This window comes from Oncorhynchus mykiss, chromosome 3, assembly GCF_013265735.2.
Source record: "Oncorhynchus mykiss isolate Arlee chromosome 3, USDA_OmykA_1.1, whole genome shotgun sequence".
NCBI lineage: Eukaryota > Metazoa > Chordata > Actinopteri > Salmoniformes > Salmonidae > Oncorhynchus > Oncorhynchus mykiss.
In genome coordinates, this window is record NC_048567.1 from 7,408,252 (window position 1) to 7,436,206 (window position 27,955).

Sequence of the window (27,955 nt, forward strand, 5' to 3'; positions counted from 1 at the left end):
TGTGAAGGTTGCCACAACCCCCCCCCTCCCTCTAGCAGGAGCTGGTGTGAAGGTTGCTCCCAGTGAGGATGGACGTGATGCTGGAGGGGTCGTACAGGCCTTCATCATCTTCGTCAGAGCTCAGAGCCGACGAGTCCAGGGCCTGACGCTGCGCCTGCTGCACCTTCCTCCTGAAACACACCACCATCAGCTTCAGAAATGTTATCTTCATTGTCTATTGTTCACTACAACAGAGGCTGTAGGTGGATCTCAGCAAACATGTGTGGGACAGTTGACTTCTACAGTAGACAGTGTGGTTCCCTGTAGTATCTGTCAGGGAGAGAGCCCTCTGCTGGTCAGATATGGGAACTGACTGGTGTGACATACAATACATACTGTGGGTCTGTAATTTTTGAAGTGTACCTTTTATCATAGGTACACTTCAACTGTGAGAGACGGAATCTAAAACAAAAATCCAGAAAATCACATTGTATGATTTTTAAGTAATTAATTCGCATTTTATTGCATGACATAAGTATTTGATCACCTACCAACCAGTAAGAATTCCGTCTCTCACAGACCTGTTAGTTTTTCTTTAAGAAGCCCTCCTGTTCTCCACTCATTACCTGTATTAACTGCACTTGTTTGAACTCGTTACCTGTATAAAAGTCACCTGTCCACACACTCAAACAAACAGACTACAACCTCTCCACAATGGCCAAGACCAGAGAGCTGTGTAAGGACATCAGGGATCAAATTGTAGACCTGCACAAGGCTGGGATGGGCTACAGGACAATAGGCAAGCAACTTAGTGAGAAGACAACAACTGTTGGTGCAATTATTAGAAAATGGAAGAAGTTCAAGATGACGGTCAATCACCCTCGGTCTGGGGCTCCATGCAAGAGCTCACCTCGTGGGGCATCAATGATCATGAGGAAGGTGAGGGATCAGCCCAGAACTACACGGCAGGATCTGGTCAATGACCTGAAGAGAGCTGGGACCACAGTCTCAAAGAAAACCATTAGTAACACACTACGCCGTCATGGATTAAAATCCTGCAGCGCACGCAAGGTCCCCCTGCTCAAGCCAGCGCATGTCCAGGCCCGTCTGAAGTTTGACCATCTGGATGATCCAGAGGAGGAATGGGAGAAGGTCATGGGGTCTGATGAGAAAAAAATAGCTTTTTGGTCTAAAACTCCACTCGCCGTGTTTGGAGGAAGAAGAAGGATGAGTACAACCCCAAGAACACCATCCCAACCGTGAAGCATGGAGGAGGAAACATCATTCTTTGGGGATGCTTTTCTGCAAAGGGGACAGGATGACTGCACCGTATTGAGGGGAGGATGGATGGGGCCATGTATCGCGAGATCTTGGCCAACAACCTCCTTCCCTCAGTAAGAGCATTGAAGATGGGTCATGGCTGGGTCTTCCAGCATGACAACGACCCGAAACACACAGCCAGGGCAACTAAGGAGTGGCTCCGTAAGAAGCATCTCAAGGTCCTGGAGTGGCCTAGCCAGTCTCCAGACCTGAACCCAATAGAACATTTTTGGAGGGAGCTGAAAATCCGTATTGCCCAGCGACAGCCCCAAAACCTGAATGATCTGGAGAAGGTCTGTATGGAGGAGTGGGCCAAAATCCCTGCTGCAGTGTGTGCAAACCTGGTCAAGAACTACAGGAAACGTATGATCTCTGTAATTGCAAACAAATGTTTCTGTACCAAATATTAAGTTCTGCTTTTCTGATGTATCAAATACTTATGCCATGCAATAAAATGCAAATTCATTACTTAAAAATCATACAATGTGATTTTCTGGATTTTTGTTTTAGATTCAGTCTCTCACAGTTGAAGTGTACCTATGATAACAATTACAGACCTCTACATGATTTGTAAGTAGGAAAACCTGTAAAATCGGCAGTGTTTCAAATACTTGTTCTCCCCACTGTACAGGGATGACTGCTCTGTCTGCTAGATCTGTCTCCCCATTCACAGCTGACCTGCACATACGTACGTGTGTGTGTGTGTGTTCCCACAGCACTGTTGGGTGGGGTTTAATGAGACACAGCTGGGTGAGTGTGACTGTTGAATAAGTGTGTGTGTGTGTGTGTGTGTGTGTTTGAATCCGACTGCTTTATTCTGTAATGACGTGTGTCTGATAGCAGCATCTCTGTTGAGGGATCAGAGAGGAGCTCAGTGATCCATAGAATGATACACAACACACACCGCACGCTAGTTTGGTTGTGGGGAGTGAACAGGCTGCCAGTAAATGTCAGCTCACTGAACTCATTACCAATGACAAGAGGAACAGAAAGAGGTCTGGAGGGAGTGGAGGAGAACAGAAAGAGGTCTGGAGGGAGTGGAGGAGAACAGAAAGAGGTCTGGAGGGAGTGGAGGAGAACAGAAAGAGGTCTGGAGGGAGTGGAGGAGAACAGAAAGAGGTCTGGAGGGAGTGGAGGAGAACAGAAAGAGGTCTGGAGGGAGTGGAGGAGAACAGAAAGAGGTCTGGAGGGAGTGGAGGAGAAGAGAAAGAGGTCTGGAGGGAGTGGAGGAGAAGAGAAAGAGGTCTGGAGGGAGTGGAGGAGAAGAGAAAGAGGTCTGGAGGAAATGGAGGAGAACAGAAAGAGGTCTGGAGGGAGTGGAGGAGAACAGAAAGAGGTCTGGAGGGAGTGGAGGAGAACAGAAAGAGGTCTGGAGGGAGTGGAGGAGAAGAGAGGAACAGAAAGAGGTCTGGAGGGAGTGGAGGAGAAGAGAGGAACAGAAAGAGGTCTGGAGGGAGTGGAAGAGAACAGAGGAACAGAGAGAATTGGGCTGGTTCAGAAGAAGAGCCACATCTAGGAGAAAGGAGATACTTAGTCATCTAACATGTGAAACAGGTAGAGTGTCAGACTTGGAAACACAACACACAGACTTACTTGAGCTCAGTCTCCAGCGCGGTGACTCTGCCCTGTAAGGCCTCCTTTAGTTCCATCTGTTCCTCCATCTCTCTCTGGGCCTTCCTCCTCAATCCCTCCATCCTCTCTACCTCGGTCTCCCCCTCATCCACCTGTCTCTTCAGAGCCTTCACACGCAGAGACAGCTACAACACAGAGGAATCAGTCAGGGTGTGTGTGTGTGTGTGTGTGTGTGTGTGTGTGTGTGTGTGTGTGTGTGTGTGTGTGTGTGTGTGTGTGTGTGTGTGTGTGTGTGCGCGCGCGCGTACCTGGTCTCTCTGTTCTGTGTGTTGGTGTCTCTCTTCCTCCAGGGTAAAGTTGAGCTCCTTCAGTTTCTTCTCCAGGCGACGCTGAGACGACAACATGGAGTTCTTCTCCCTAACACACACACACACACACACACACGTTTAGCACAAACATAAACAAGGTGATTCTGGATACAGTGACCAGTTCATAATATCATAAGCTTTACTTGTCATCAATAATGTGAATGTCAATTTAAGGTACACTTCTCTAACTAATAGTGAACTACCATACCAAACACAAAATCAGCTTTTGTTACAAAATATCATATTCCAGACTATGTGGTGCATTAGTTCCGTCTGTAGTTCCTGGGGTGTTCCTGGGGTGTTCCTGGGGTGTGGTGCATTGTGGGACGTGTAGTGTGCGGTGTACCTATCCTCACTGTGGAGGCGTTCCTCCAACTCGTGAACTTTACTCTCCAGCTGAGCCACTCCTACAGAGGAGCGAGACTGACCCTCCATATCAGATACTCTGGTCTTCAACTCCTTCATCTGGACAGAGAGATTTAAGCATAATCAATCATCACTCAGACCTTAAGATCATTTCAGTGGAGACACAGACTTAACGTACATGTCTTTCTAGGGCATTCTTGTCCAGCTCCAGGTCCTGTCTGGAGGATCTCTCCTGCATCAGCTCTGAACGCAGCTGCTCCATCTGCACACAGACAGACAGAGGAGCGCCAGACAGAGGAACAACAGACAGGGTGAGGGGAGAAAGAAGGTGAGGGGAGAAAGAGGGTGAGGGGAGAGTTAACAAATACATTATTTTCCTAGCTTGGTCCTGGTTCTTTCAACTGTTAACCAACAGACTGGTGAAAGCTGCTAGGCACACATTTATAGTGTGTGTGTGTACCTGGTCTCTGGTCCTGGTTCTTTCAACTGTTAACCAACAGACTGGTGAAAGCTGCTAGGCACACATTTATAGTGTGTGTGTGTGTACCTGGTCTCTGGTCCTGGTTCTTTCAACTGTTAACCAACAGACTGGTGAAAGCTGCTAGGCACACATTTATAGTGTGTGTGTGTGTACCTGGTCTCTGGTCCTGGTGACTCTGTCAGTGAGTAGCTCCACAGATCCCTTCTCCTCCTCCAGCTCCAGCTCCAGTCGTTTCATCTTGTCCTCCGTGCTGCGGAGCTCCCTGCTCTTGTCTGTGAGGCTGCTCCTGCTGTTCTCCAGTTCAGCCTCTAGGTGGTGCAGGCGGTTGGTGAGCAGCTCCTTGTCCAGCTGAACATTGTCTCTCTCCTCAACCACAGAGAGCAGCTCCTTCTTCTGACGGGACGCCTGGCGCACGACACACACACACACACACACACTCTGGATCAGCGTTAAAGACGAATCACCTTCAGCCCTCAAACTCATCTCTGGACCTCAAAGCCAGTTCCACTGTGTTTTTTCATTGTTCCCCTCTAATGAGGGACTGATTTAGACCTGGGACACCAGGTGGGTACAATTAATTATCAGGTAGAAGAGAAAAGCAGCAGGCTCCGGCAGGGTGAGAGTTGACTACCCCTGACCAATACCATCACCTCCTGAAGACCCTTTCCTCCTCCGTCTCCTCCCTCCATCCATCTCTCTCACCTCCTGAAAACCTTTTCCTCCTCCTCTCTCACCCCATCCCTTCCTCCCTCCCTCCATCCATCTCTTTCTCACCTCCTGAAGACCTTTCCCTCCTCCTCTCTCACCCCGTCCCTTCCTCCCTCCCTCCATCTCTTTCTCACCTCCTGAAGACCTTTCCCTCCTCCTCTCTCACCCCGTCCCTTCCTCCCTCCATCCATCTCTTTCTCACCTCCTGAAGACCTTTCCCTCCTCCTCTCTCACCCCGTCCCTCCCTCCCTCCCTCCCTCCATCCATCCATCTCTCTCTCTCTCACCTCCTGAAGACCCTTTCCTCCTCCCTCTTTCCCTCCTCCTCCTCTCTCACCCCGTCCCTTCCTCCCTCTCACCTCCTCTTCCAGTCTCTTGAGGGAGGTCTGGCTCCTCTCCAGTTCTACCAGTGTGTCATTGCCCTGCCTCTGGGCCTCCTGTGTCTCACTGCGAGATCTCTCTCTCTGTTCCTCCAGCTGGGCCCTGAGAACCTGCACCTCCTCACCAGACGACTGGGACAGAGACTCAAACTACATGGACAGAGAAAGAGGCAGAGTGAGAGTAGGGAGATCGCGAGGAGTAAGTAGACAGAGAGAGAGATTTTTATTTGCACAGTGTACATTTGTAAACACAGCACTTCAATGCAGTACACAGAGCATCAGAAAAACCCATGTAGACACACACTCCTCACCTCCTTATTGAGTTTGTCCAGGGACCGCTCCTGCTGTCTCCTCTGTTCCTCCAGCTGTGTGTTGGTCTGTGTGAGCTGGTCCCTCTCCTTCTCCCTGTCCTCCAGACGCAGGCTGAGCTGCCGGTGGTCCTGGCCCAGCCGAGAGGTTTCTCTCCTGGCCTCGTCAAGCTCCTGCCTCAGCCCCCTCAACTCCGCCTGGAGGGACAGCTCTGCCTCCGAACTCTCTGATGCACTGGAAGCCAGCTGAGACTGGGGACACACACACACATATACATACTGTGAAACAACACACCCACTAACAAAGAGCTGTGAGAAAGAGGTAGTGTAATGTGTGTGTATGTCTCACCTCCAGGCGTGAGAGTTTCTCTCGGAGGCGTGTGTTAGCTGCCTCCTGTTCCTGCTGTGAGTCTCTGAGAGCGTTTAGTTCTGTCTGGGTTCTGGCCAGCCGCTCTGTGTTTGACTGCAGCTCCTGCTCAGTGCTGGAGAGTTTCTCTCCCAGTCGGTCTCTCTCCCCACGAGCATCAGTCAACTCTGACTGCAGGCCAGACACGACCGACGGGTCAGGGAGCTATGGAGAGAAACAATAGAGGTGAGTGGTTGAGAGAAGGATGGAGATTGTGAATATAAGGGAGGAAAAGTGGCCATCTTTCCCAGTCACACAGCTGGTACTACACAACACACACCTGTTTGGTTCTCTCCTGGGCCTTGGCCAGATCCTCTTTGGCTCGATTTGATTGGCCCCTCAGCCTGTCCATCTCATACTTGAGCTCCGCCTCCTGCTCCTGGTTGGCCTTCTTCAGGGAGATTACCTCCATAACCTTTTTATCGAGCTCCGCCCTTTTCTTCTCTGCCTCTGATTGGGCCTGCTGCAGATCGGCACGCAAACTCTGCAGCTCCTGAAATTACAGTGGAGAACAGTGTCAGTGTGTACCTTGTTGAGAGTGTGTGTCAGAATCAGTGTGTGTGTGTACCTGGTTGAGTGTGTGTGTATGACTGGGGTCTGGTATCTGCTGTTTCATGGTGTTGACCCTCTCCTGTACTTCATTCAGTTCTTCCTCAAGCTCCTCTTTCTCCAGACGAGCCTGCAGCATCCTGCAACACAAACACACACATTTTAACCAATACAAGATCCATTTCAAAATCTAGAAATCAAGTCACAGATCAGCACTGATCAGACATCATTTAGTTTGATCACAGAAGCTACAGTTCAATCTCCAATGCTGATATCAGTCCCTCAAAGTTGATCAAACATTTAGTTGTTAAAATGAGGTCATTCTATGGTATCACAATTTCAGTCAGTCAGTCAAATAGAGAAACACAGAAGCTGGTTTAACTGGAATGTCAGCTACACGGCCATAAACCCCGGCTATTAACCGCAGCTATTAAAACCCTCTAGAGAGGATTCTAAAATATGGAATTGTACCACAGCTACTAACATGCATGCAGCCCATGCAAAAAAACATCTCTCTAGCTTAAACAGACATTTTGCTGGGATTTTTTAAATATCTTAATTACATTTCCGCAGGGTCGCAGAAATTATAGGCTAAGGGTTAGCACGGCTGGCTACTGGCACGGCTGGCTACTGGCACGGCTGGCTACTGGCACGGCTGGCTACTGGCACGGCTATAACCTATATACAGCACATATATAGACTCCCTCACGGTGGCTCAGGGGTGATGGGCGCGTCTCTAGTCAATAAGACACGAGAGGAGGAGACGGTACAGAAATGGGACATGTGGATGGTTACATAGATGTATACATGGATGGTTGAAAAACAGGAAGAGATGTGTAAGACTTGGTAAGTGAAATGCGTGTGTGTGTACAGTACCAGTCAATTTTTTACTTAAGTAAATTAAATAACTTATTTTTCTTAAAACTGCATTGTTGGTTAAAAGTAAGCATTTCACAGTAAGGTTGTATTCTCTGTAGGTGCGTGTACTCACTCCTGTTTGGTGGTCCGTAGTTCATCTCTAGTATTGTGGAACTGCGTCATCCAGTGGCCACTCTCGTCCCTGCAGTCTTCCAGCTGCTGCTGTAGAGTACGCACCGACGCATTCACACGCAACCGCTCTGACTCGATACCCGCCTGAGACTGGGGACAGAGAAGGAGGGGGAGAGAGAGAGTGGATATGGGAGAGAGAAGAGAGAGGGTGGATATGAGAGAGAGAAGAGAGAGGGGGAGAGAGAGGGAGAGAGAGGGAGGGTGGATATGAGAGAGTGTAGGGAGAGAGAGGGAGGGTGGATATGAGAGAGTGTGGAGAGAGAAGTAGGGGGGAGAGAAGAGAGAGGGAGGGTGGATATGAGAGAGTGTAGGGAGAGAGAGGGAGGGTGGATATGAGAGAGTGTGGAGAGAGAAGTAGGGGGGAGAGAAGAGAGAGGGAGGGTGGATATGAGAGAGTGTAGGGAGAGAGAGGGAGGGTGGATATGAGAGAGTGTAGGGAGAGAGAGGGATGGTGGATATGAGAGAGTGTGGAGAGAGAAGTAGGGGGGAGAGAAGAGAGAGGGAGGGTGGATATGAGAGAGTGTAGGGAGAGAGAGGGAGGGTGGATATGAGAGAGTGTGGAGAGAGAAGTAGGGGGGAGAGAAGAGAGAGGGAGGGTGGATATGAGAGAGTGTAGGGAGAGAGAGGGAGGGTGGATATGAGAGAGTGTGGAGAGAGAAGTAGGGGGGAGAGAAGAGAGAGGGAGGGTGGATATGAGAGAGTGTAGGGAGAGAGAGGGAGGGTGGATATGAGAGAGTGTGGAGAGAGAAGTAGGGGGGAGAGAAGAGAGAGGGAGGGTGGATATGAGAGAGTGTAGGGAGAGAGAGGGAGGGTGGATATGAGAGAGTGTAGGGAGAGAGAGGGATGGTGGATATGAGAGAGTGTGGAGAGAGAAGTAGGGGGGAGAGAAGAGAGAGGGAGGGTGGATATGAGAGAGTGTAGGGAGAGAGAGGGATGGTGGATATGAGAGAGTGTGGAGAGAGAAGTAGGGGGGAGAGAAGAGAGAGGGAGGGTGGATATGAGAGAGTGTAGGGAGAGAGAGGGAGGGTGGATATGAGAGAGTGTGGAGAGAGAAGTAGGGGGGAGAGAAGAGAGAGGGAGGGTGGATATGAGAGAGGGAGGGTGGATATGAGAGAGTGTGGAGAGAGAAGTAGGGGGGAGAGAAGAGAGAGGGAGGGTGGATATGAGAGAGTGTAGGGAGAGAGAGGGAGGGTGGATATGAGAGAGTGTGGAGAGAGAAGTAGGGGGGAGAGAAGAGAGAGGGAGGATGGATATGAGAGAGTGTAGGGAGAGAGAGGGAGGGTGGATATGAGAGAGTGTGGAGAGAGAAGTAGGGGGGAGAGAAGAGAGAGGGAGGGTGGATATGAGAGAGTGTAGGGAGAGAGAGGGAGGGTGGATATGAGAGAGTGTAGGGAGAGAGAGGGAGGGTGGATATGAGAGAGTGTAGGGAGAGAGAGGGAGGGTGGATATGAGAGAGTGTAGGGAGAGAGAGGTAGGGGGGAGAGAAGAGAGAGGGAGGGTGGATATGAGAGAGTGTAGGGAGAGAGGTAGGGGGGAGAGAAGAGAGAGGGAGGATGGATATGAGAGAGAGAGAGTGGCGAGAGGGAGGATGATATGAGAGAGTGGGGAGAGAGAGGGAGTAAGACGTGTCATTAAGAATGTGAGATCAGCTGATGTACTGCTTGTGGCTTTGTCTGTGCAGTCAAACGTAACGGTGTAATCTGCTATAATGCCCCGGTGTGAAGCAAGTCCAGTGGGTCTCAATCACTTCACGCTCTGCTGCTCCCTCAGTGCACGCGTGTGGGTGGGAAAGAGCTCTCAAGTCAGAATTTGACTACCGTTTTCCACCGGTTGTATCCTGTGACCATGGTGAATAAACACTGAAACGTGTGTGTGTACCTGTGAGACCTGCTCCACGGTACTCCTCAGTCTCTCCATGTCAGTGCTGTACTGTTCTCGAAGTGTCTCCATGTCTTTGTCGTGCGTGGCCACCTCGTCCTTCAGAGCCCCCTTCAGGGCCGTCAGCTCCCTCTCTCTCTGTCTCAGAGAATCCTCCAGCTTCTGCTTCAACATGGACACCTCCAACAGAGACGCTTGACACGTCACCAGGTCCTGTAGACACACAATACACACATAACACAGGACAGTTACAAAGAGTGCACAACAAAGATCTTGTGTCTCAAGACCACCCAAATGTTGTGTTACCGTCTTGTTGCCGTTCTCTGTCCTCAGCTCCTCCTGTAGCTCGCCCAGTCGGTCCTCCATCTCTCTGACTCTGGACTCAGCACTCTCTCTCTCCATACGCACCTGACTCAGCCTGACAGAGACCGTGATTTATTAATTTAACCTTTATTTCTACAGGTCGATCTCATTGAGATAAAATCTATTTTACAAGAGAGATCTGATGCTCTTTATCTCAACACTAACAAAGAACCTTTCAATAAGCCATCATTATAACCAGTTCTGATCCAGCAGCCTGGAGTCACTTTCAACCTGCCTGGTTCCTCTCAAGGTTTCCTTCTACCCAGGTCATGTGTCCTGCTCACTGTTACTCACTCAGAGTGTGTCTGGTGTAGTTCAGTCTTCTTCCTGTCCACAGTCTCCTGGAGCTGCATGTTCTCATCCAGACATGAATCCAGCTCTGCCTTTAACACAGGGTCAGAGCTGCCCACAGAGCCCTATGCACACACACAGTCCTGTACTGTAGGCTACATGACCACCACAACATCAGACAACGACAGACAGTGGGGAGGTGACAGAGTGGTAGTATTTAATTACACCATTAGAAATATTTTGGAGAACAGGCATGATTCTCTATTTAAACATGCTGTGTGTCTGTGTGTTCTTCAGAATAGTGTCAGACAGGCTTTAATCCTCACTGTAGAATTCACATACATGATTAAGTGATTATAGGGTGTTAGAGTTAAATACTAGCCCAACTCCCTTAAGCCAACACATAATGACTCATTATCAGATATAATAATGTGTGTGTGTCCACCTCTAACCCAACAGGTTTAAACTGGTTTAAAATCATCTGTGGTCCATTTACAGGGCTTTTAGGGCATTCAGATTAGACTGCCACTAAAAACATCAGCTCCTCTCAGAAAACGCACATGGTGGGCTCAGCTGGTGTGTGTACTGTTGAAACAGCTCACCGTGAGAGTCTCCTAGGTGCCAAACAAACACCATCGCTCCACTCTTTCCATCACGTCCCAAATGATCACTCCTTCCTCATTTTCTCCTACTCTCCTCCACTCACCCTCCTCTCCTCCTGTAGAGAGGTCTGTAGCTCCATCATCTTCCTCTCCAGATCCCTCTTTTCTCTCCTCCACTCCTCGCCAGAGCTCTCACTGGGCTGAGAGGGGAAGAGTGACTTTAGTGGATACCCCATAGAATGACAGTTAGCATCACCAATGACAAACTGAAATAAGAGGATGAGCAGTACTACGGAGGTGTATAGAGATGTATATTAGAGTACTACAGAGATGTATATTAGAGTACTACAGAAGTGTCTATTAGAGTACTATAGAGATGTATAGAGATGTACAGTGGGGAGAACAAGTATTTGACACACTGCCGATTTTGCAGGTTTTCCTACTTACAAAGCATGTAGAGGTCTGTAATTTTTTTAATCATAGGTACACTTCAACTGTGAGGGACGGAATCTAAAACAAAAATCCAGTAAATCACATTATAATTTTTAAGTAATTCATTTGCATTTAATTGCATTACATAAGTATTTGATCACCTACCAACCAGTAAGAATTCCGTCTCTCACAGACTTGTTAGTTTTTCTTTAAGAAGCCCTTCTGTTCTCCACTCATTACCTGTATTAACTGCGCTTGTTTGAACTCGTTACCTGTATAAAAGACACCGGTCCACACACTCAAACAGACTCCAACCTCTCCACAATGGCCAAGACCAGAGAGTTGTGTAAGGACATCAGGGATAAAATTGTAGACCTGCACAAGGCTGGGATGGGCTACAGGACAATAGGCAAGCAGCTTGGTGAGAAGGCAACAACTGGCGCAATTATTAGAAAATGGAAGAAGTTCAAGATGACGGTCAATCACCCTCGGTCTGGGGCTCCATGCAAGAGCTCACCTCGTGGGGCATCAATGATCATGAGGAAGGTGAGGGATCAGCCCAGAACTACACGGCAGGATCTGGTCATTGACCTGAAGAGAGCTGGGACCACAGTCTCAAAGAAAACCATTAGTAACACACTACGCCGTCATGGATTAAAATCCTGCAGCGCATGCAAGGTCCCCCTGCTCAAGCCAGCGCAGAAGGATGAGTACAACCCCAAGAACACCATCCCAACCGTGAAGCATGGAGGTGGAAACATCATTCTTTGGGGATGCTTTTCTGCAAATGGGACAGGACGACTGCACCGTATTGAGGGGAGGATGTATGGGGCCATGTATCGCGAGATCTTGGCCAACAACCTCCTTCCCTCAGTAAGAGCACAGCCAGGGCAACTAAGGAGTGGCTCCGTAAGAAGCATCTCAAGGTCCTGGAGTGGCCTAGCCAGTCTCCAGACCTGAACCCAATAGAACATTTTTGGAGGGAGCTGAAAGTCCGTATTGCCCAGCGACAGCCTCAAATCCTGAATGATCTGGAGAAGGTCTGTATGGAGGAGTGGGCCAAAATCCCTGCTGCAGTGTGTGCAAACCTGGTCAAGAACTACAGGAAAAGTAGAATCTCTGTAATTGCAAACAAAGGTTTCTGTACCAAATATTAAGTTCTGCTTTTCTGATGTATCAAATACTTATGTCATGTAATAAAATGCAAATTAAATACTTAAAAATCATACAATGTGATTTTCTGGATTCTGTTTTAGATTCCATCTCTCACAATTGAATTGTACCTATGATAAAAATTGCAGACCTCTACATGCTTTGTAAGCAGGAAAACCTGCAAAATCGGCAGTGTATCAAATACTTGTTCTCCCCACTGTATAGTAGAGTACCGCGGAGGTGTATAGAGATGTATATTAGAGTACCACGGAGGTGTATAGAGATGTATATTAGAGTACCGCGGAGATGTATATTAGAGTACTACGTAGGTGTATAGAGATGTATATTAGAGTACCGCAGAGATGTATATTAGAGTACCGCGGAGGTGTATAGAGATGTATATTAGAGTACTACGTAGGTGTATAGAGATGTATATTAGACTACTACGGAGGTGTATAGATGTATATTAGAGTACTACGTAGGTGTATAGAGATGTATATTAGAGTACGACGTAGGTGTATAGATGTATATTAGAGTACTACGTAGGTGTATAGAGATGTATATTAGAGTACTACGTAGGTGTATAGAGATGTATATTAGACTACTACGGAGGTGTATAGATGTATATTAGAGTACCGCGGAGGTGTATAGATGTATATTAGACTACTACGTAGGTGTATAGATGTATATTAGAGTACTACGGAGGTGTATAGAGATGTATATTAGAGTACTACGTAGGTGTATAAGGATGTATATTAGAGTACCGAGGAGGTGTATATAGATGTATATTAGAGTACGACGTAGGTGTATAGAGATGTATATTAGAGTACTACGTAGGTGTATAGAGATGTATATTAGAGTACTACGTAGGTGTATAGAGATGTATATTAGACTACTACGGAGGTGTATAGATGTATATTAGAGTACTACGTAGGTGTATAGAGATGTATATTAGAGTACGACGTAGGTGTATAGATGTATATTAGAGTACTACGTAGGTGTATAGAGATGTATATTAGAGTACTACGTAGGTGTATAGAGATGTATATTAGACTACTACGGAGGTGTATAGATGTATATTAGAGTACCGCGGAGGTGTATAGATGTATATTAGACTACTACGTAGGTGTATAGATGTATATTAGAGTACTACGGAGGTGTATAGAGATGTATATTAGAGTACTACGTAGGTGTATAAGGATGTATATTAGAGTACCGAGGAGGTGTATATAGATGTATATTAGAGTACTACGTAGGTGTATAGAGATGTATATTAGAGTACTACGTAGGTGTATAGAGATGTATATTAGAGTACGACGTAGGTGTATAGAGATGTATATTAGAGTACTACGTAGGTGTATAGAGATGTATATTAGAGTACGACGTAGGTGTATAGAGATGTATATTAGAGTACCGCGGAGGTGTATAGAGATGTATATTAGAGTACTACGTAGGTGTATAAGGATGTATATTAGAGTACCGAGGAGGTGTATAGATGTATATTAGAGTACGACGTAGGTGTATAGAGATGTATATTAGAGTACCGAGGTGTATATAGATGTATATTAGAGTACGACGTAGGTGTATAGAGATGTATATTAGAGTACTACGTAGGTGTATAGAGATGTATATTAGAGTACGACGTAGGTGTATAGAGATGTATATTAGAGTACCGCGGAGGTGTATAGAGATGTATATTAGAGTACTACGTAGGTGTATAAGGATGTATATTAGAGTACCGAGGAGGTGTATAGATGTATATTAGAGTACGACGTAGGTGTATAGAGATGTATATTAGAGTACCGAGGTGTATATAGATGTATATTAGAGTACGACGTAGGTGTATAGAGATGTATATTAGAGTACTACGTAGGTGTATAGAGATGTATATTAGAGTACGACGTAGGTGTATAGAGATGTATATTAGAGTACCGCGGAGGTGTATAAGGATGTATATTAGAGTACTACGTAGGTGTATAAGGATGTATATTAGAGTACCGAGGAGGTGTATATAGATGTATATTAGAGTACGACGTAGGTGTATAGAGATGTATATTAGAGTACTACGTAGGTGTATAGAGATGTATATTAGAGTACTACGTAGGTGTATAGATATGTATATTAGAGTACTACGTAGGTGTATAGAGATGTATATTAGAGTACCGCGGAGGTGTATAGAGATGTATATTAGAGTACTACGTAGGTGTATAAGGATGTATATTAGAGTACCGCAGAGATGTATATTAGAGTACGACGTAGGTGTATAAGGATGTATATTAGAGTACGACGTAGGTGTATAGATGTATATTAGAGTACCGCGGAGGTGTATAGAGATGTATATTAGAGTACCGCGGAGGTGTATAGAGATGTATATTAGAGTACTACGTAGGTGTATAGAGATGTATATTAGAGTACTATGTAGGTGTATAGATGTATATTAGACTACTACGTAGGTGTATAGATGTATATTAGACTACTACGTAGGTGTATAGAGATGTATATTAGAGTACTACGTAGGTGTATAGAGATGTATATTAGAGTACCACGGAGGTGTATAGATGTATATTAGAGTACCGCGGAGGTGTATAGAGATGTATATTAGAGTACTACGTAGGTGTATAGAGATGTACACTGCTCAAAAAAATAAAGGGAACACTAAAATAACATCCTAGATCTGAATGAATGAAATATTCTTATTAAATACTTTTTTCCTTTACATAGTTGAATGTACTGACAACAAAATCACACAAAAATGATCAATGGAAATCAAATGTATCAACCCATGGAGGTCTGGATTTGGAGTCGCACTCAAAATTTAAGTGGAAAACCACACTACATCAGTATAGGCTGATCCAACTTTGATGTAATGTCCTTAAAATAAGTCTAAATGAGGCTCAGTAGTGTGTGTGGCCTCCACGTGCCTGTATGACCTCCCTACAACGCCTGAGCATGCTCCTGATGGTCTAGTGAGGGATCTCCTTCCAGACCTGGACTAAAGCATCCGCCAACTCCTGGACAGTCTGTGGTGCAACGTGGCGTTGGTGGATGGAGCGAGACATGATATCCCAGAAGTGCTCAATTGGATTCAGGTCTGGGGAACGGGCGGGCCAGTCCATAGCATCAAGGCCTTCCTCTTGCAGGAACTGCTGACACACTCCAGCCACATGAGGTCTAGCATTGTCTTGCATTAGGAGGAACCCAGGGCCAACCACACCAGCATATGGTCTCACAAGGGGTCTGAGGATCTCATCTCAGTACCTAATGGCAGTCAGGCTACCTCTGGCGAGCACATGGAGGGCTGTGCGGCCCCCCAAAGAAATGCCACCCCACACCATGACTGACCCACCGCCAAACCGGTCATGCTGGAGGATGTTGCAGGCAGCAGAACGTTCTCCACGGCGTCTCCAGACTGTCACGTCTGTCACATGTGCACAGTGTGAACCTGCTTTCATCTGTGAAGAGCGCAGGGTGCCAGTGGCGAATTTGCCAATCTTGGTGTTCTCTGGCAAATGCCAAACGTCCTGCACGGTGTTGGGCTGTAAGCACAACCCCCACCTGTGGACGTCGGGCCCTCATACCACCCTCATGGAGTCTGTTTCTGACCGTTTGAGCAGACACATGCACATTTGTGGCCTGCTGGAGGTCATTTTGCAGGGCTCTGGCAGTGCTCCTCCTGCTCCTCCTTCCACAAAGGCAGAGGTAGCGGTCCTGCTGCTGGGTTGTTGCCCTCCTACGGCCTCCTCCACGTCTCCTGATGTACTGGCCTGTCTCCTGGTAGCGCCTCCATGCTCTGGACATTACGCTGACAGACACAGCAAACCTTCTTACCACAGCTCGCATTGATGTGCCACCCTGGATGAGCCACTTGTGTGGGTTGTAGACTCCGTCTCATGCTACTACTAGAGTGAAAGCACCGCCAGCATTCAAAAGTGACCAAAACATTAGCCAGGAAGCAGAGGAACTGAGAAGTGGTCTGTGGTTATCACCTGCAGAACCACTCCTTTATTGGGGGGGGGTCTTGCTAATTGCCTATAATTTCCACCTGTTGTCTATTCCATTTGCACAACAGCATGTGAAATTTATTGTCAATCAGTGTTGCTTCCTAAGTGGACAGTTTGATTTCACAGAAGTGTGATTGACTTGGAGTTACATTGTGTTGTTTAAGTGTTCCCTTTATTTTTTTGAGCAGTGTATATTAGAGTACTGCGGAGGTGTATAGAGATGTATATTAGTGTACCGCGGAGATGTATATTAGAGTACCGCGGAGATGTATATTAGAGTACTACGGAGGTGTATAGAGATGCACAGTACCAGTCAAATGTTTGGACACACCTACTCATTCAAGAGTTTATTTTTACTATTTTCTACATTGTAGAATAATAGTGAAGACATCAAAACTATGACATAACACATATGGAATCATGTAGTAACCAAAAAAGTATTAAACAAATCAAAATATTTTATATTTGAGATTCTTCAAAATTTGCCACCCTTTGCACACTCTTGGCATTCTCTCAACCAGCTCCATGAGGAATGTTTTTCCAACAGTCTTGAAGGAGCACTTGTTGGCTGCTTTTCCTTCAGCCTGCGGTCCAACATCCCAAACCATCTCAATTGGGTTGAGGTCAGGTGATTGTGGAGGCCAGGACATCTGATGCAGCACTCAATCATTCTCCTTCTTGGTAAAATAGCCCTCACACAGCCTGGAGGTGTGTTTTGGGTCATTGTCCTGAAAAAAATAAATGATGGTCCCACTAAGCGCAAACCAGATGTGATGGCATTTAGATGCAGAACTCTGTTAACCAGCATGGCTAAGTGTGCCTTGAATTATAAATAAATCACTGACAATGTCACCAGCAAAGCACCCCACACCATCACACCTCCTCCATGCTTCACGGTGGGAACCACATATGCGAAGATCGGTTCACCTACTCTGCGTCTCTCTAAGACACGGCGGTTGGAACCAAAAGGACAGATTTCCTAATGCCCATTGCTCGTGTTTCTCAGCCAAGCAAATCTCTTCTTATTGGTGTCCTTTAGTAGTGGTTTCTTTGCAGCAATTCGACCATGAAGGCCTGACTCACGCAGTCTCCTCTGAACAGTTGATGTTGAGATGTGTACGTGCTTGAACTCTGAAGCATTTATTTGGTCTGCAATTTCTGAGGCTGGTAACTCTAATGAACATCCTCTGCAGCAGAGGTAACTCTGGATCTTCTTTTCCTGTGGCGGAGAGCCAGTTCCATCATAGCCCTTGATGTTTTTTGCGACTGAAACGTTCAAAGTTCTTGAAAATGTCCGTATTGACTGACCTTCATGTCTTAAAGTAATGATGGACTGTCATTTCTCTTTGCTTATTTGAGCTGTTCTTGCCATAATATGGACATGGTCTTTTACCAAACAGGGCTATCTTCTGTATACCAACCCTACCTTGTCACAGCACAACTGATTGGCTCAAAACGCATTAAGGAAAGAAATTCCACAACTTAAATTTTAACAAGGCACAGCTGTTAATTGAAATGCATTCCAGGTGACTAGTTCATGAAGCTGGTTGAGAGAATGCCAAGAGTATGCAAAGCTGTCAAAGGCAAAGTGGCTACTTTGAAGAATCTCAAATATATTTTGATGTTTAACACTTTTTTGGTTACTACATGATTCCATGTGTTATTTCATTGTTTTGATGTCTTCACTATTATTCTACAATGTATAAAATAGTAAAAATAAAGAACAACCTTGGAATGAGTAGGTGTGCCCAACATTTTGACTGGTACTGTATATTAGAATAATACTGAGGTGTATAGAGATGTGTATTAGAGTACTACTGAGGTGTATGGAGATGTACAGAGAGCTCCAAAAGTATTGGGACAGTAACATTGTTTTATTTTTTGCTCTGTACTTTGGATTTGAAATGATACAATGACTCCGAGGTTAAAGTGCAGACTGTCAGCTTTGATTCGAGGGTGTTTTCATCCATATCAGGTGAACCGTTTAGAAATTACAGCACTTTTTGTAGATAGCCCATTTTAGAGGACCAGAAGTATTGGGACAAATTCACTTGTGTATTAAAAAGTAGTAAAACGTTTAGTATTTGGTCCCATATTCCTAGAAAACAATGATTACATCAAGCTTGTTGGACGCAAACTTGTTGGATGCATTTGTTGTTTGTTTTGGCAGCGTTTTATAATTTTTTGTCAAATAGAAATGAATGGTAAATAATGTATTTTGTCATTTTGGAGTTACTTTTATTGTAAATAAGAATATAATGTTTCTAAATACTACCATGATTTTGGATAATCCTGAATGAATCGTGAATAATGATAAGTGAGAAAGTTAGACGCATAAATATCTTAGCCCGCAAAAAATTCTAACCTCCCTTGTTATTGTAATGGTAAGAGGTTAGCAGAGGAGTATGATATGTGAGTCTAACTTTCTCACTCATCATTATGGGGCAGCAGGTCTCCTAGTGGTTAGAGTGTTGGACCTGTAACCGAAAGGTTGCAAGATCGAATCCCTGAGCTGAGTTCTGCCCCTGAACAAGGCACTGTTCCTTGGCCGTCACTGAAAATAAGAATTTGTTCTTAATTGACTTGCCTAGTTAAATAAAAGGTCAAATAAAAAATGATGAAATATTAATTCAGGACTATGCATCCACATGAATGTAGAAGAGTTTAGAAACATATTCTATTCTATCTGAACATCCAAAGTGTGACACTGTCCCAATACTTTTGGAGCTCACTGTAGATAAGTACCTTGAGGTGTATATTAGAATACTACTAAAGTGCATTCGGAAAGTATTCAGACCTCGACTTTTCCACATTTTGTTATGTTACAGCGTCATCCTGACATGAATTCAATTGTTGTTTTCCATCAATCTACACACAATACCCCATAATGACAAAGCAAAAACCGGTTTAGACATTTTTGCAAATGTATTAAAAATAAACTGAAATATCACATTGACATAAGTATTCAGACCCTTTCTTTACGCAGTACTTTGTTGAAGCACCTTTGGCAGCGATTACAGCCTCTTCTTCTTGGGTATGTCCCCGAAGGAGGCTTGCTAACAGAAAGTGTCTGTATACTTATGTAAAAACAAAAATTCTAACAACCTGTTTTTCTTTGTCATTATGGGATATTGTGTGTAGATTGCTGAGAAAAATGTTTTATTTAATCCATTTTAGAATAAGGCTGTAACATAACAAAAACATGGAAAAAGTCAAGGGGTCTGAATACTTTCCGAAGGCACTGTATATTCAAGTACCTTGAGTCCCTGGATCTTCTGGAAGATCACCCTGACTTTGTGTCTGATGACTGAGTCCCTCTCACTGGTCCTGAGGGGTTAACAACAACAGGTCAAACACACATGGTCAGAAGGATGTTGATAACTGGCCTAAATTAATGTTGAATGACACCGTAAGATAAATGCTCTACCCTTCTCTGAGGACACTGTAGATGGTCTGCATGACCTGCTCCTCCTCACTGGTGACCTCTGAACTCTGAAGCAGGTCAGGGGTCACCTTTAGACAGAGCTCAGTGTTAGTATGTTTTTAAACTTTACTGGAGGTATTGATAATGTACTAGCTAAGTATACTAGTTAGTAACCGCTCTCCCCTCCTGTCCAGTCTCTTACCAGCGGGTCTGTCCGATTGGCTGACAGCGTCTCCACAGCGACAAACCTCCCCGGCGGAGCCCACTGATTGGCTGGGTGGGGTGTTGCCTTGCTGACGGAGCCTTGGACCCGCCCCAGGCTGCTGTGAGTGGAGGAGGGAGGGGAGGAGTAGGGATTGGGGGTGAGAGAGGGTGAAGGGGATGAGTAGGGGTTGGGGGCGAGGGAAGAGGAGATGGTGTTTCTAGGGTCCTCTGCTACAGGAGAGCACCCCCTCTGTTGTTCTCTGGTACTGCTGCTGCCGTCAAACCTACTGATGAGTCTGTTGACGGGGGTCTGGGGGTGGGGCTGTGTTGCGTAAGGAAGGCTCTGGGGGTGGGGGTGTGCTGGGTAAGGAAGGCTCTGGGGGTGGGGGTGTGCTGGGTAAGGAAGGCTCTGGGGGTGGGGGTGTGCCATGGTCAGGGGGGGCTGCTCTGTTTGGGAAGGGTGGAGGTCAGGGGCATACTGACTCCCCCCTCCCCTCCCCAGTGACCCGTTGAGCCCAGACTGATATGACCCACACATTATATTCCTCCCCTTACCCCCCTCCCTCACCCCTCCTCTATACGTTCTCTCTTCCGCGACCCCAATCCCTCCATCCAGGTTCCCATAGCTACCAGACCTCCCATCCCCTGGTGGTCTCCCAAATCCTCCTCCCCCCTCACTCTCCAGTAATGAACCATGTGACTGTGCCCTGCGTAACTCCCCTCCCTGCCCTCCTCCCCCCTCTCCCCCTCCCTCCTCTCGGTCTCTCCTGCGGGGCAGACTGCCGTAACCCGGGGGGTAGTGGGTACGGAGCTGCACCCCATACGAATCTCCCTTTGGGCCCCCGTCCTTCATAACCACATAGGGTTGTCCAGCGATGCCCTGGACCCTGACAGCCACCCCGTACTTAGAGGTGGAGGGGGGCTTGGATCTCAGCTGGGTCGAGGGGAGCCCCCCTCCTGAGTCGTTGATGAAGCGGATCTGAACCCCGTAGTCCACGGGGCTCTTACGACCTGACGGAGTACTCATACTGGGGAGGGAGAGAGCGAGAGGGGACGGGGCGGAGGAGGAGAGACAGGGAAAGGGGAGAGAAAGTGGAGAGGGGGAAAGACAATATTAATACAGCTATTCCAAGTGTTATACTTTAAAGAAGTGAATGTGACAGCAGTAATATATTGTTTTCAACTGAATATCTGACTGGTATGAATGTCATGCAGACACACAGAAAGAGGGTGGACTGTGTGTGTTTCTATTGGGTTTGCAAGTTACAAAGGTGTGTGAGAGAATGAGTCTCAGTGGAGTTGCTTTAGAATGGACTTTGTTCATAGTGACCTTCATTATTCATTAACCTGGAAACACACACACCCTACCTCCCACTCTCTGGCTCCCCGTACGTGTACTCTCTTGCTCTCTCTCTTGACTTCCAGTTGGTTTAGTTTTTCCTCTTCTTTAGAAATCCCTGCCTAGGCCAGGCCAGCCCTGCCCAACCAGCACAGCAAAGGTGAGACTCCTTCCTCAATCTAGGATCTTTATGTGTAATCACACATGATCCATAGCCAGTCCTTGTGAAGGATCCTCCTTCTGTTTCCCTCAGTAAGTCTCATTAACATGGTCAGCAGTCATCACTAGCCTGAATCATGGTTTACACTGCATGCTTGAACATGGTCAGCTGTCATCACTAGGTCATTACACTGCATGCCTCATTAACATGGTCAGCTCTCATCACTAGGTCATTACACAGCATGCCTCATTAACATGGTCAGCTGTCATCACTAGGTCATTACACCGCATGCCTCATTAACATGGTCAGCTGTCATCACTAGGTCATTACACAGCATGCCTCATTAACATGGTCAGCTGTCATCACTAGGTCATTACACCGCATGCCTCATTAACATGGTCAGCTGTCATCACTAGGTCATTACACTGCATGCCTCATTAACATGGTCAGCTGTCATCACTAGGTCATTACACCGCATGCCTCATTAACATGGTCAGCTCTCATCACTAGGTCATTACACCGCATGCCTCATTAACATGGTCAGCTGTCATCACTAGGTCATTACACTGCATGCCTCATTAACATGGTCAGCTGTCATCACTAGGTCATTACACCGCATGCCTCATTAACATGGTCAGCTGTCATCACTAGGTCATTACACAGCATGCCTCATTAACATGTCTCCTTTGCACTTATAACCAACCAACTACAACACCAGGCACTAACCCAGTTACCACCCTTCTCTACCTTCACTCATTCGCTCCCTCTTTCACATACAGACAAACTTTCATTCTCCCGCTGCCTCCCTCACTGACACACAAAAAGAGTGTACACAGTTTTTCCTCTCATCAGTGTGTGTCATGGTGGTGATAACACCAATGTCAAGCTCTTGTTCCTGTGGATAGGAAGCCTTGCACTCCTCATACACACTCTGGAATGAACTGTGTACAAGCAGGCCCACACACTCACAGGTGATCAGTGGTGTTGTAAAGAGCATCAGTAAAGACCTTGGTGCAGTTTATACATGGTGTCCAGTATAAATCAGTATAAATCAAAGCCCTGGCTATCAGGACGAGAGAGGAGACACACACACATCCCCTAGTCAGATTGGCAGATTAACCTCAACCTCAGTCATTTTGTCATATATACATATATCATGTCTGTACTGTAATGATATGAGCATAGCCATAGGAAGTAGTTTGGGGTGGGGATGCTCATAACATTACAGTACAGACAGATGATATATGAGTATGACAAAATGACTAAGACGTTGAGGTTAATCTGTCAATCTGACTAGGGGATGGGTGTGTGTTAGGCTTGTCAGAATTATCGTATAACGTTGTAATCGACAGTTAAAGGACAACCTTGAACTAAAAATAATCGTTATAATACATACATTTTAGTAGAAAGGGGATTCAACTTTATATTCAAGTAGATAGAAAAACTTCTATTGCATAAACTATTTTTAAATGAAGTGGGAAAGATTCTAATTATTTTACAACCAGAAAGGCACAGTCGGAAGGAGCAGGTTCATTTGTCTCATTCATTTTGGAGACAGGGGTGTCACCAAGCTGTGTGGTATTCATTAGGTATGTCCTAACTAGAGGTCGACCGATTAATCGGAATGGCCGATTAATTGGGGCTGATTTCAAGTTTTCATAACAATCGGTAACCGGGCATTTTTGGACACCGATTATGGCCGATTACATTGCACTCCACGAGGAGACTGCGTGGCAGGCTGACTACCTGTTACACGAGTGCAGCAAGGAGCCGAGGTAAGGTGCTAGCTAGCATTAAACGTATCTTATAAAAAACAACCAATCTTAACATAATCACTAGTTAACTACACATGGTTGATGGTATTACCTAGCTTGTCCTGCGTTGCATATAATCGATGCGGTGCCTGTTAATTTATCATTGAATCACAGCCTATTTCACCAAACAGGTGATTTAACAAGCGCATTCGCGAATAAAGCACTGTCGTTGCACCAATGTGTACCTAACCATAAACATCAACGCCTTTCTTAAAATCAATACACAAGTATATATTTTTAAACCTCCTGCATATTTAGTTAATATTGCCTGCTAACATGAATTTTTTTAACTAGAGAAATTGTGTCACTTCTCTTGCGTTCTGTGCAACAGAGTCAGGGTATATGCAGCAGTTTGGGCGGCCTGGCTCATTGAGAACTGTGTGAAGACCATTTCTTCCTAACAAAGACAGCCAACTTCGCCAAACTATGCAGGTTTAAAAAATATATACTTATGTGCATTGATTTTAAGAAAGGCATTGATGTTTATGGTTAGGTACATTCCTGCAATGATTGTTCTTTTCCGCAAATGCGCATTTTTTTTCAATTGTTGCAGGAATGTACCTAACCATAAACATCACGTCTTTCTTAAAATCAATACACAGAAGTATATATTTTTTAAACCTGCATATTTAGTTAAAATAAATTCATGTTAGCAGGCAATATTAACTAGGGAAATTGTGTTTTACATAATTATGACATAACATTTAAGGTTGTGCAATGTAACAGCAATATTTAGACTTATGGATGCCACCCCTTAGATAAAATACGGAATGGTTCCGTATTTCACTAAAATAATAAACGTTTTGTTTTTGAAATTATAGTTTCCGGATATGACCATATTAATGACCTACATAACGTATTTATGTGTGTTCTTATATTATAATTAAGTCTATGATTTGATAGAGCAGTCTGACTGACCGGTGGTAGGCAGCAGCAGGCTTGTAAGCATTCATTCAAACAGCACTTTCGTGCGTTTTGCCAGCAGCTCTTCGCTGTGCTTCAAGCATTGCGCTGTTTATGACTTCAAGCCTATCAACTCCCAAGATTAGGCTGGCAATACTAAAGTACCTATTAGAACGTCCAATAGTCAAAGGTATATGAAATACAAATGGTATAGAGAGAAATAGTTCTATAATAACTACAACCTAAAACGTCTTACCTGGGAATGTTGACTCATGTTAAAAGGAACCATCAGCTTTCATATGTTCTCATGGTCTGAGCAAGGAACTTAAATGTTAGCTTTTTTACATGACACATATTGCACTTTTACTTTCTTCTCCAACACTTTGTTTTATCCAAATTGAACCTACTAAATTGATTTTATTGATGTATTATATTAAGTTAAAATAAAATAGTAGTTTTTGTTCATTCAATATTGTTGTAATTGTCATTATTACAAATACAAATATAAATATATATATATATATATATCTGCAGATTAAGCGGTATCGGCTTTTCTTTAGTCCTCCAATAAATCGGTATCGGCGTTGAAAAATCATAATCGGTCGACCTCTAGTCCTAACTCATTTTTACAGATGCATAATAAGCTCAAAACATTTTGCAACAAAAATTACAATAACCGTGGCCATTTGCATGACAATTAATCATAACCCAAAATGCCTTTGTCATTACAACTCCAGTGTGTGTACAGTTCAGCTCATCACTTAGCACATCCCTCGCCCTAAGACAGACATCCAAAGCATGCCATTGAAAAATCCCCCGTCACTGTACATTAGTGCAGACGACCGTAACACGTGCACAAAGTCACACACACGCACAGTCACACACGCAGTCACACACACCACCTAATGGCCAAGTGGCAAGTAGTGGTGAAGATGTCCCAAAGACAGCTACAAGTCTGGTCTTTCAGACAGAGGACCACAGAAAGCCAGCTACAAGTCTGGTCTTTCAGACAGCAGACCACAGAAAGCCTAGGATATCTATTTCAGATATAGGTCAACAGATACAAAGGACATTCAACACCAACCCTTCTTTCTGCATGCAGAGGCTAATCATCCATAATCAGTTGTAGAGGCTGAGTTTAAAGCAGTGTTTCTCAACCCCTGGTCCTTGGGAGTATGTTGCTGACCTCCTGACATTGATTTACTCCATTCTACAGTTTAATCTAGGCACTTGGCTATTCTAAGGAGGGAGGGGCATTGCTTGCCTGTCCCTGGTACTGAAACATATTGGGAAACACTGCTTGCTTGTGCGCCTGCGTGTGTGAGACAGAGGCCCAGTCTCAGCAGGGAGAACTGACAGTGAATAGGACCAAACATAACAGGAACACAGTAGTGGACCCCAGCCACTTCCCTCTCTCATTCCACCTCCCTTTCTCTCTCATTCCACCTCCCTTTCTATCTATCTGTCTGTGTCAATGTGTCAAGCCACTTCCAACAGGCCAGTTCAGCTGCTAAGCAGTGAAAGGGTACAGTTGAGAGGAGAGGGCCAGGGGAGACAGTCAGGGGAAAGAGGGTGAGCCCATCCTATTGTCCAAACGATGTGGAGCAGAAAATGAGGGCAGAAACGCTGGGAGCGCAACACTCTTCTCCCCCTGGCCCTCTCCAGCTCTCCCTCAGTCTGTCTGCCTCACTTATATCACTGTTCTGCACCTGACCCTCCCTCCATCTCTTTAACCTGTTCATCTCTCGAACCTCTCGCTATCCCTCCATTCTTCCCTCCCCTAACCTCTCTATCGCTCCCTCCCTCTCCATAACCTCGCTATCCCTCCCATCCTAACCTTTCTATCCCTACCGCCATCTCTAAACTCTCTATCCTTCCCTCCCACCTCTCTCTATCCCTCAATCCATCTTCCTAACCTCTCTATCACTCCCTCCATTCATCCATTTCTCTAAACTCTCCAGCCTTCCCTCCATCCACCTAACCTCTCTCTATCCCGCCATCTCTCTCTCTAACCCTCCCCTGGGTTCCAAATCTCTGTTTCTCTCTCTGGAGAGAAGTACATGATGAGGCAGCTGACCGGACCTGCAACAGAGATTGACTGTGGATACTTGTCTGAGGTTAAGACCAACAGGCTTCTGTGCTTCAGTGAAAGCACCTGAAAGAGGATGGCCTTACATGTGTGTGACTGTCTCCTTCTGTGGAGACACAAATAGATTACATATCATGACTGATGTTGGGCCCTGTAAAATCTGGTTTATTTTTTGCCTGATTTCTCCGATTTGTTTTTCTAGGTTTCCATTTTTCGCAGTTTATTCAGGTTCACTCAAAATCACACTTTAATAGAAAAACAAAACATTGTTCAAATATTGTTGAATTCCCTTTTAGTGTCTAGATTCTGTGTTCCATCCACAACACAGATTTTATAGGGCCCTACTGATGACTGTCAGTCATGAGTGGCTGAAATACCAAAGACTTTCCCCATGAATGCTGCTGTCATTAGAAAATGTAAATAACACACCAACTTGGGTCCCCAAGACAGTCCTTCAGTTAAGACGGTTTCCTTGGTGATTGGCAATTCATCCCTTCTGTCTCTTCATTACATTCTTGACTTAGACCAAACCCTTTTCCACTCCTCTCACACTCAAACAACCAGCCATTTCTTCCTCTCTGAGTCTAATGGCACCCATTGGCATAACAAAGACTTCAGTGTTGCCAAATAGAACACAAACACCAAATAGAAGCACCTAATACACCCCTCCAGTCACCCACATTCCACACTGTTGCTCAGTAAACATCCCCCTTACACACCTACCTGCACACTTCAGGGTCTCGCTCTAAGAGCATCCAATTTGTAAACAGTCTCATCACTCTCTCTGTCACTCCCTCTGTCAGTCTCTCTCTCACTCTGTGCCTGTGGCAACAGTAAAACATGTCCCTCAGGCTGAGCTTTCTCCCATCGGTCATCAATACACTGCTGTGTTAAATTCTACATACTAACAGGCAAAATAATGCATAGACATCAATGTCAAGTTTAAATTCATAACATCATTTATCAAGCCATCTAACACTTGCGATCTTGCATCAGATATGAGACAACACCCTGGCCAGTGGGTACTTTCTGTAGGCCACGTCCATGTGTAATCACTGAATGTTGGCTAATAAAATGACAGAGAATGGTAAATAGCTTAGATAACTTACGTTGGGTCTCTTTTGAACAGAGTTCGCTGGCTACATTGAATTCCTCAGTGTATGCGTCATAGTATCATCTAGCGTTAGCGAAACTTGGGAGAAGAGAGGCAGTGAGCAAAGTTGTTGAAGATGAGCTCCGAGAAAGCGTCAAATAACTGACATTGACAGATGGGTACACGTGGTTTAAAATGAGAATACCACTACGGGAGAGATCTAGACGAGGCAATGCAAAGATACACCTGCTCCGTGGCCTTTGAATTCTGAGTGACGTTACCCAGCACCGTTTCGCCACCATTAAAAGTAAACTTAGGGTAAGACACCAACAAGAGAGCAAGTGTTTAAAGACGGAGTGGACAAATGTATTAGCTAGCTATGTGTCTGTATTGCGCAAGCCAACCAGCTAGAGCTAGCAAGCTAACCCCAAGCTACTGTCATAACTAGCTAGTTAATTTAGCTGTCTGGGTTAGCTAGCTTGCTAACTAAACAACATCCAGAAACATACCTGCTATTTGGTCAAAGTAGTACAATTCATCAATTTTTTTTCGACTTTCGAGTCATCTTCTGTTGTTTTACTTGGTGTTAATACAGATGTTTAAATCTGACAGAAAATACTTCTGAAAGAGCAGAGCATATCCATAATTCGAGACAGACAGATAAATTCGTTAAATGCAGCTCCAACCTGTTACCTTTGTGACCGATGCAAGACGAGCCGCCTAG

General features: G+C 45.3%; 1 protein-coding gene across 1 annotated transcript; it reads right to left on the reverse strand.

Annotated features, from left to right (window-relative positions):
- On the reverse strand, positions 1-27,944 carry LOC110520792 (cingulin). The gene is made up of 20 exons (XM_036967443.1): positions 27,741-27,944; positions 19,832-20,861; positions 19,633-19,718; positions 19,463-19,532; positions 10,725-10,820; positions 10,022-10,143; positions 9,671-9,782; positions 9,365-9,577; positions 7,428-7,576; positions 6,456-6,576; positions 6,168-6,380; positions 5,831-6,052; positions 5,485-5,733; positions 5,153-5,323; positions 4,240-4,491; positions 3,784-3,867; positions 3,586-3,704; positions 3,180-3,288; positions 2,893-3,056; positions 1-170 (listed from the first exon to the last, which is right to left on the reverse strand). The coding sequence occupies exons 2-20, from the start codon at positions 20,858-20,860 to the stop codon at positions 32-34; spliced, it is 3,720 nt and encodes a 1,239-aa protein (XP_036823338.1). The 5' UTR covers position 20,861; positions 27,741-27,944; the 3' UTR covers positions 1-31.
- Positions 27,945-27,955: the final 11 nt, after the last annotated feature.